The 10,647-nt window shown below is 35.0% G+C and overlaps 1 protein-coding gene across 1 annotated transcript; it reads right to left on the bottom strand.

Moving 5' to 3' along the window:
* Positions 1-895: 895 nt before the first annotated feature.
* LOC145619041 (uncharacterized) lies at positions 896-9,898 on the bottom strand. The gene is made up of 16 exons (XM_081673639.1): positions 9,690-9,898; positions 9,520-9,599; positions 8,706-8,800; positions 7,951-8,111; positions 7,095-7,246; positions 6,723-6,841; positions 6,083-6,246; positions 5,862-5,936; positions 4,546-4,617; positions 3,623-3,760; positions 3,353-3,508; positions 2,818-2,870; positions 2,524-2,702; positions 1,727-1,816; positions 1,490-1,635; positions 896-1,328 (listed from the first exon to the last, which is right to left on the bottom strand). The coding sequence occupies exons 1-14, from the start codon at positions 9,754-9,756 to the stop codon at positions 1,756-1,758; spliced, it is 1,572 nt and encodes a 523-aa protein (XP_081529765.1). The 5' UTR covers positions 9,757-9,898; the 3' UTR covers positions 896-1,328; positions 1,490-1,635; positions 1,727-1,755.
* Positions 9,899-10,647: the final 749 nt, after the last annotated feature.

The following is a 10,647-nucleotide window of genomic DNA, read 5'->3' on the forward strand; positions in this document are numbered from 1 at the left end:
GTTTAAATGAAAAAGTGAATTACAAAAACTAAAATCATGTGAAAACAAGAAAAAAGTAGGTGAATTTTTGTAAGGTTAAATAACAACCAGCAAATTCTAGATAAATCATACTAGGATTTGGATAAGTACTACTTACTACAAATTTTGTAAGGTTACCCAAAAATAAAAGAAAGTAGTTGTGTTGTGTGTTACCCGTGTATAAGTTCATTCCAAGAGATATTCAATTTTTTGTGCAATTGCAGATTGCACCAAAAAGGGTTGCAAATTGACCAAGTGGATTCCACCCAATAATAATGCTTCTAATGTCTTTTGCGTAGTAAGTTTTGATCCTCCCACCTCGATCTACATTGTTCTACTTTCGAAAAGGTTGACCAAAAAAGAGTACATTTTTTAGGTGTAAACGAGACGAGACTTATTAAGTATTATTAGACAACTCAGGACATTTTAAAAAAAAGCTGACCTTTTTTAATTTAAATATATATGATTTCGGCATAAAAGGAGGTCTCAGACACCACTCCAAGACTTTAACCAACTTATATGACAGGGTTTGAACGTTTGGAAGTTGCAAAACTTACGTTAACATTCATGTCTACTGATATATTGCTGATGTAAAAACCTTCTATAATGAGAATTTTGAATAAGCTTTTGATATATATATACAATGAGATTTTTAAGCAAGCCCAATACTTTATTATTTGTCAGCATATTTCTAGCCCACTAATATTAGAGTTGAACCACATAACTCAATCAAGCTAGATGCTGAACCATACGGCCCATACAGCATATTTCCTGCAGCAACAATAGTTGCATTAAAAAAATTAAAAATGGCTTCAACTCATCAGTACTACTAGAAAAAACAGTTTCAATACTATGGTAAAGATCTTCAAGAGCAATATCAATCACTGAATTTCTACCATTGAATTGATGTAGCTAGCTCAAAGTATACAAAAAACCATTAACGTATCTATAGTTTATACTGCAAGAACTCGTCTATATTGAACTTGTACAGTGTCGTTCAGCATGAGATTTTATGATATAATATAGTAAGATTCCAGAAGAACACTATCAGTTCTTTGCTACAACTTCATGCAAGAGATCCTTTGTATAGATGAAAATGGATTAATCAGCTCCACTTAATCTTCTCCGACAGCAGGTTCATGTTCTCGGACCAACCAACCATTGCTAAGATTATGCAATGGCAACAAGATTTTCCACCACCACAAGAGCTGTGCAGGAAAAGCTGTAAACAAGTAGTAACACTAGCTGAAGGCCACCCAATGCAATTCCCCAAAGTTCAGAAGATGGATCACAGAGAGAAAGAGAGAGAACTGTAAACATAAGAGGAAAATAGTAAAAATAAAGACCATTACAATTCACAAATATAATAATGAGGCAAAGTAAAACATTTACATGCTGGATCTTGACAATGAGTGATGATCAAGTTGCAGTTACAAAACAATCAAATAAAGGGGAGAGTGAACAACTTTACCCTGGACAAGAAACTGCCAATTAGTTGAACTCCGGACAAGAATCTCCCAATTGGTTGACAAAGCTCCTTGTAGATACCGGTCAACAATTTGCAAGAGTTGAACAAACTCAAAAGGCACTCCATTCTCTCGCATCCATCCCAAAACACTACATAGTAAACAAGAGGTAAAGGAATGCAAAAGCACAATTTAGGCCTTAAGGGAATGAGGAGAAAAAAATAATTAATAGAGCAACAGACCTTATCACAGGAGAAAATGCTGGTACTATCTAGTCAGCATGACGGCGTATGTGGATCAATTTGTTAATAAAGTCCCGTTCACTGTGATATCTGTTGGTACATAAAACCAGTCATAATACATAGTACTTGTATAATTAATACTCCGTATTAACTAGAATTTAACACTAAACAACTTGTTTGGAGGAAGTGAATCCATGTTTGAGCAATATCATAAACCAGTAAATATTACCCTGCCACTAAATTCAATTCAGGAAAACACAATATACCAATAAAACTACATCATTTAAGAAAACCCAATAGGATGACTTTGCAGCAGCTGATACCATATTACTCAGGTTGGGAGGGAGCAAGGGGCACGAAATTCAATGCAAAAGCTTGGGAACAACAAATAGTGGAAGAGGATTTCTTGTCTTCTAAAATCATACAACATACTTAAATTGAGGAAAAAGGGGTCTATCAATTGTGAAAATAACTAAGGGAAGTAAAGTATTGAGTAAATTAATCACGGAGGAATGGACCAATCTCTAATAGGGTGAATAGGGATAAACTAATAATTTACTTCCAGATAGATAACATAAGTTCCTTCACCATGTCCAAAAAATCCATCATTACCTCCTCATTACCCCCATCATTATAGCCCTCGAATTAATCCTATTCAGCTCGTAATTTATTCTTCCAATTCAAAACATGTTTTAGGTGTTAGTGTGTGTGTGGTGTTTTTTTTTTTTTTTTTTTTTTTTTTTAAGGGGGGTGTTGAAGGTCAGAACCCTTGGAAAGAAAGAAGATATGAGACTTACATGACAAAAGCTGAAACACAGAAACAAGTTAGCCCGACAGAAAAGTGGGGCAAAAATGTAGTCAAGAAGTTATCCCTGTCCAGAAATATCTTCTCAGATAACAGAGTAACCGCTGAAGATAATAAAAGCACTATCCAACCAGAAGGCAAACAGCTACGAAATGAAAATGACGATGAGCCCTGTGTACAGGACAGAGGTTAATAATACAAGAAGACATATCTCCAATATTGGACTTGCCACACATCTACATCACAAAATATTTGGCAAGGATTGGAGTCAAAATACAGGACAAACCTGGAAGTACTGCTTGATAAATACAGCAGAATATGCTATCCGCAGTGCCATATCTTCATTACAGTCAAGGCAACAACAGGGAATATAGAAATGAGGACAATAATAGCCATTACTACCTAGAGAGAAGCTTTTCTACAAAAAAAAGGTTGATTTGTCTAAATCCTGATTCCACAGCCACAAGGCATGAAAGTACAATAATAGTACATGAATTTGATGACAGAACCTGAGACGGACTCTTTCATAAATAGGGAAGTTTTGGTGTGGGTGTGGGTGTGGGTGTAGGGAGGGGGAGGGGGAGGGGGGGGGGGGGGGGGAGCAGGGGTGCAATTATTTGTTATGATTTTCTTATTAGTCATGTGCATGCATGTATAGGGCCGAATTAGCATGGTGGTTGAACTATTTAGGGATATCTTACATACATGAAGACGTCCCTATAAGACCCTGTCTCAGCGGGATAAATATAGCTGTATCAGAGGGAAAAGAAAAATCCATTACAAGGAATATGGCAGAAAAAAGTGACAACAGATAAGGATACTTGTGGCATTTGCAAAGATTAAGCCAAGTGCACCAGCTGATCGTACTAGCAAGATATTCAGAATAACATAGATCAGTGAGAACACAACCAGTGACTTGTTAGAGCGCTTCAGTTGGTTCTCATCAGCAACAGCATGCAGAAAAGCTTCTGATGTTCCTGATACAGAGAAAACATTGAACATTCAAATCACAATCAAAAGAATATATATTGCTCATATTCTAACTTTCAGTGGATATAGTCAAAACTACATGGTTAGAATATATCACAAACCATTCATTGCCAGAACTATAATGTACAAGCAGTAGTATCTGAGAGCAGTTGAAGCTTCTCCGTCGCTCCATTTTTGTCCATACAACAATCTCAAGAGAGAATAAGAGTAGCTTGGTCCAAAAGCCATAAAAATAAGACCTGCGATAATAATTAAAACAGACAGTTTCAAATGTACCGGATAGACAATCATAAGGCTATAATTTAGTTTAATACTTCTGATTCTCAATAGAGAATAAAAGTCATAGATAAAAGTCACAATATTGAGGGAAGAATACTAGCTGATTTAGATAAAGAAATTAACTCAAACATGCAATTTTTTACAAAAAGAAGAACGCGGTGAGCAGTGGTGGATCCAGAAAAAATATTTAACTGGGTCAAAATACATTAGATAAATTTTAATGGGGTCAAGTGCGTATATTTAATGGCAAAAAAATTTAATTTTATAGGAAAAAAAATAATTTTATAGAAAAAAATTTCATTTATTCATGTTAAGTGGGGTCAATGGATCCCACTTGAGTGTATGTGCCTCCGCCCCTGGCGGAGGGGCAGACTAAATTAGCACTATTAAAGAAGTACTCCATTAGTTGCACATGTTTGCAGAACTTAGATGCCAGAACAGCTAGACATAACATACCATGATACCAAGCATGCAGAAACATGACTAGCACTGAACAGAGTGAACACTATACCGACACATCTCATGTTTACAAATGCAGAGATTTAACAACAGCCAAGTTTAAAAAAAAAATATGGACTTCACAGTTGAAGCAGATATCCACTGAAGCTATTACATCACTTATTGTCAAGTACTGGCAAGAATTTCTTCACGCATCAAACTAAATAAGTTGTTAATATTTAAAAGATTCTTCAGATTGAAGAAAATTACAAAAAAATTAATTATACAACTACTTAGGAAGACATACCAATAAGCATTACAAGCTTTAGGGCTTCCGTGAGGCGGCGTCCTAGATCCTTCCTTCTATCTTTAGAATCTTCTGCAGATTGATATGCAGCAATTTATAAAAACTATGAACAGGATTTTTGCCACAATGCAATGTAGCCTTCATATACTGTCGTGAATGAGAAGAAAAGGTTCAAATGGCAAACAAAAACATCAAATCACTTAGGTAAGAGTATTTCCTGAGAGCTCAACCGCAACTCCTCTTGAACCCAATAGCAACAAGGATGGAGAGACAGATAGAGGAAAGCCAAGGGGATAACAACAAGTCTAACCTAGAATGACCATAACAAGAAGCGATCTCAATATGCATCAAATGCACTAGTCTTTGCTCCAATCTTTTTTACTTTAAATTGACATTTGCACAAAAAAAGAAAAAACAAAACTGACAAGTTTCCAATCGTTGAGTGACTACTCCACTAAGTCACTAACCTTTCAATTTATGCCTGTTACTTTAAAGTTATTTTTCTTCAAGATTACTCATCTGTGGTGCCTAATTTTACCCCTAAATACCTTTGTTTTCAAAAGGAAAAAAAAGGGGGAAAGTGGTGAGAAAGAGGACAAAGGCTTTGACAAAGAGCATAAGATGGAGCAAAAGACTTTGGTGCCATTATCTATAGAGAAATTTCCAATAAGTTAGGAGTGAGGCTAATTTACAAATCATGAATGAGGTCATCAGGAAAAGACACATCTTATCAGATGTTACCAAGCCGTAATTCAAGCATAAGGCAAAAGTATATATTCAGGAACTTGATAGATGCTAAAACTACTTTTAAAGCATAATATAGTCTCAGATTTCACAAGGGTCACATTTTAGACTCTTAGAGTAACAATCTAAATATTTTCCCAAAGATAGGGCCCTGGAAGTAACATGGTAACACCCTCAAAATTTTCTGGGAGAAAGACAATTGCAGATATGAGCAATCCCTTCTAACCAGTGTTTGAAAAAGCATGCTTGAAGTGCTGTGACGCAAGGCAATATGGGTCTTACACTTTTTTTGGTCTAGATGAAGCAAATTTGAAGTGCACCTAGGTGCGATAAGGCACAGCCTTTTTTTCACAAAATTTTAAACATTTATTAACTGCACCTATGGTGTAGGGAAGTCCTGTAGGGAAATACCAATTACTTGGTGCACCTTGAACCTTTTTATATATTGCTTCAAATAACATTATTATGCTAGCATGCTCATTATGAAATTTCCACTGTGAACAAAATTATAGAGCTTTATATCAAAAGAGAATGAATAAACAAGATCGAGATGATGAGTAAAAGAACTTGACCTGAAGCAGACCTTGCAAATATGGCATATGAGCTTTCTTCAAAAGGAAGAAATACCATTCTCACCACCAAACTACCTGACACGTGAAATTAGTAGACAGAGTAAGCAACTAAGCCCTACAGTAAATTTTGTCAGTACATCACAATGTGTCTAGCTAGTTAATAGTTTAAAGCCAAATAAAAGATTGCCATTCGAGGAACAAGAGATTGAAAGACAAATCACCTAATTTATCAATTAGTCCATATACAGCTTGATTATATGGAGTGTCAAACCACACAAGTACCATCTTTTCTCCTTCTTGAAGAATCAGTTTTTGAACCGACTGAAGAGTAAACACTGTACACATCTTCAATAGCGGCTTGTCATAGCTCATCATAGCACCTATTCTGAGAAAAGAGGGATAAAGATGGCAATGAATGATAAGCAAATGTGAGATGGTAAAACCAGTTTTCACCCTGACACATGAAGGCAAAGAGTTTCTCAATGGACTTACAGTATTTTATAAAATCAGAAAGAAAAAAGGATCTTGTAGACAGCTTTTGTCGTGTAGACACCCAAAAACATTGGAATTTGCTAAAGTTACAGGTAAGCATATACACAATGATTCAACATTAAGATTCTCCAGTAGTCCCAGCAAATTATTGATCTAGTTGCATGCTAATTTAGTCATATTGTGGTGTGAAAAAAAATGTCCCATGATACTAACCAAATTGCATGCAAGCTAAACCTTAGGTCAAGATGAGCAGCCATACATTAGCTTACAATGGATAAATCTCTAGTGCAGGTCTTCAAACTCAACAATGAAGCTCTTAGATGTAATATCATAGCTTGCATAGTTGCATATATAGAATAGTAAGTTTACCTGAAAGGAAACAGCTTTGAACCTTGCAATTTATGATAAAAGACAAAGTAGCCCCAATAACCTAGAAACACGCAACCCCCATATGAAACTTGTGATAAAGCAAACATAATTGCCTTTTCCTGCAAGGTACAACTGATTTTATTACAATACCAACAGAATCAAAACATATTTTTATCATAAAATACGTAACGATTAAAAAATATTCTAAATTAAATAAAACAAGATCACCCATGACATTAATTATGCTGGGGAATTCTTGACTTAGTTGTGACACTTAATTATTGCAAGGCTTCGCAGGTAAAATTGTCAGAAACAAAAAGAGGGCTCTAGTATTTAACAGTATCTCAAGCTTAGTCCAGTTCAATGGCTTACCATGCCACTGCTTCCAACTATAAGGGCATATGTTGTTATACACCGAGAAAGTGTTGCAGCACTTTCAACCAACATTCGCAATTTGAGACAAAACATATACTGAGCAAGAATGTAAAATGGTTCTGCTAAAAGCTCCAATAAGCACGCAAAGCCTGCAATGCCAAAAACAGCTGGGTTAAGGGAATTTAAAGCTCCATGGAAGAAGCAAAAGTTAAGTGGTTGGGTTTATAACTTCCACGATTAAAAATTTATCTCATAACAACCATCTTAATCGGCCATTAAAATAGTAATTGATTGGTGAGGAAAATACTTTGCATGTATGTCAATGGAAATCAGATAAAACTACAATTTAAATGCATTTCACAGAACTCAAAATTCCAATGTGATTCACCTCTAAAGAAGTTAATACATTGTGTAGTTGGGCTAGTTGAAACAAACATGGTCAACACAATCTGATAAGTGCACTTTTAGTATCACTTCTACACTCCCTCTACTGCACTCTCCATCTCCCAAATAGAGGGAAAAAAAAAAAAGGAAACATAACTTAAAAAAAAGAAAAAAAAAACATAGACATCAGAGAAGCTTCAAGTGAGAAGTCACCAGAACATCTGAAAGCAGTTGTGAAATATTTCCTGTCCCTACAAGTATAAATGAAAGAAATTCCCCAAGTCCCAACTACTAGGAAATCCTGATAATTAGTCTTGACTGATTTATCTGAAAAATTGGAAAGGGTTTGGATAGGAGGAAAGTTGATTGGAAGTAAGAGAATCACATACATGAGAGAGAGAGAGAGTGGAAACAAACTCTAAAAACCTATTTAGGTAGGAAACACTACTAAATATAATCAGTAGATTACCATTCAATAATATAGCCTGCCCATAAGGGCTGGAATAGCTCAAATGTTGCCACCAGAAGACAAATGCACATGCTGTCACTGTAATTATTACTCCAAGTGGAAGAGACAGCCAGGCTACTTTCAATATCTTTGATGCATATTCACTCGCTGAAGCATCATCACTGCATCAAACATGTTAAACTTTCACTGGCTTTTACATCACTAAACTAATTAGATGCATAAAGGCAAGTGGCAACTAGAAAATGTGCTATCTCCTCCATAAACCCTATACACTAGTTCCAAGAACAAAGAAATAGAATTTTTGGTGATTCTTTGGATAGTCAACATCCTTCACTTCCATTATAAGTTTTAGAAATTAATCTACAAAAATATACAGAGCAAGCACTCAAAATTTCAATGCAAGGACACAAGCCTTTTCATATAGAGAGCATAAAATCAGCATTATCATAAAAAAAATGATCCATAATTTACAAAAGTCATACTAGAATCACTAAGGGTGCATTCAATTCACCTAATTTCATTATCTAAACTAATCTATATATAGCTAAACTTATCAAAATATATTTTAGTTACAAATGGAACTTAAATAACCCTTATTACATCTTATTTAGACTTAGTTTTCCTGGATGTATCTTCTTTAAGCTTACTAACCTATGCATGAACTTGAATATATTTTACTTTAAATAATTGAAAATTAGGTGAACACAAAAACGCCTTAATAGAATTGTAAAAATGGAAGAGTGCAAGAGAAACACCTCTTAATTTCTGCCCGCATACATGCTCGCCTGAATCCTTCTCGACTGACAAACAGTATGCAAGTAACAAACAGATGAAATTGCACTGCATAAAGCTGCATTTTACATGAAAATAACAATATATGATCTGAAGAGTATTTCCGGTACAAAAATCCTAGTACAAGGACAGGAAGATCATAAAGACACAAACTCTAAACTACCAGGGACAATAATAATCACATATGCGCAATATTTTGCCAATCGGAAAATATTTCACTAAATATTTTAGTAACCACGTTGGTAGCAAACATCTCAAAATTAAGATTATAACATGGTTTCACTAAGTCCTTTTAAAAAATAGCCTTCTTTATGTTGGATTAATGTAACACTCTCAACTTCATTCAATTAGGAAAAGAGAATTATTTCCATAAATTCTAGCCTAGTATGATTAATAATTAAGGGACAATAAAAAAGATTCGAAATCGAAATAAAAAATTAGCATCAACCGCAGGTGCCAACTAGCGTAGTTGATTAAAGTCTTGGAGGTTGGTACCCAAGACCTCAAATCAAATACCGTCTACATCATTGCCTTTTACTACTCTTCATACACAAGAATAAAAACAAATCAAAATCTATCTCTGGATTTGATTGTACTCGCTCTTTCCTAAAGGAAGCAATACACAACCCAGTAAAAAAATATATTTTACTCCAGCAAAATCAGAATCAATCCATTGAAAAATTAAGAAATGCAGCTAAATATATAGCTCAGAAAATCATCAAAATATGCAGAAAACAAATTAATATAGTATTAAAAAGAGAATTGAATTATCCTTACAGCATAATCGGTTGCAGTAAGGTGCCGAATTATCCAGGTATTGAAGATAAAAGGTATGCCCCTGGACAAAAATTGCGTCGCTGAAGAGAGAAAGCAAAAGGGTAACTAAAATTGCATTAAAAATTGAGATCAAAGTAGTAATTGAGATGAATTTCGAGAAGTTAGCTAACCCATGAGATACTTGAATGTGCGGGAAAAATTGGCTGCGTCGCCATTGTTGCTCTGAGGTTGTACCATTGTGAATTGTGATATATTACAGATTTACAGAAAAAAATGTTGAAAACAAGAGTTAAAGGGAAAGAGAGCCCGAGTGTTGGGAGAACAAGTGAGTCAAAAGCCCAAAGCCCAACAACGGGCGAGGGGGAACGAGATGCTTGAAGCCTACTCGGTTTTGATATGCCTGGAATTCCATAAATTAAAAAGGGGGTAATATCTAATGGGGTAGATTATACTTGAGTTTTGATTTAGAGAGTGATAATTCATTTTCAAAGGTTTGGCATGTAGTATGATGTAGTTACCGATTTTAACTTGGTGCAAATGTGCAATTATATGTGTGAGGGGATAGTAGAGAAATCTCTAGCCATATTGGCTTGTGTCTATATTAAACGCATGTAAGACCGTGTGAATTATAATTGAATTTTGTTATATGATGATTTAGTATTTAGATGCCTAGATGGTTATTGACAAAGGAGTCTATTGAACTTTTACTAATTATCAATGCATTTAACGACAAGTAGTCTACACTTTGGCAAGTTCAATAAATGGAGTAGTTCTACCAGTGGCAAATTGAACCGCTAACGTAGGTCATTTAGTCCTATTAGTTATTGTAGTATTTCTAGCCTAACTTATACTCCGTATATTCCAAATGACATGTTAAGAATTATCCTTATGAGAAAAATTTCCTACTGATTTTTGTAAAAATCTTTTAACAAATTGGTAATAAAAATGTCTATTGAGTACTTACTACTCAGGACCATAAAGGGTTTGCGATTATATAAAGCAAATTGCACATCAATAAAATCATTATTTCTTTTTTTTTTGGTGTTCCACCCGGTTCACTCTTAAGGCTAATCCGGATTTGGGATCAGTTATGGGTGGTTAGGTTCCACTCCCCTCCCGATTGTTATT

This window comes from Chenopodium album, chromosome 3 (assembly GCF_948465745.1).
Source record: "Chenopodium album chromosome 3, dcCheAlbu1.1, whole genome shotgun sequence".
NCBI lineage: Eukaryota > Viridiplantae > Streptophyta > Magnoliopsida > Caryophyllales > Amaranthaceae > Chenopodium > Chenopodium album.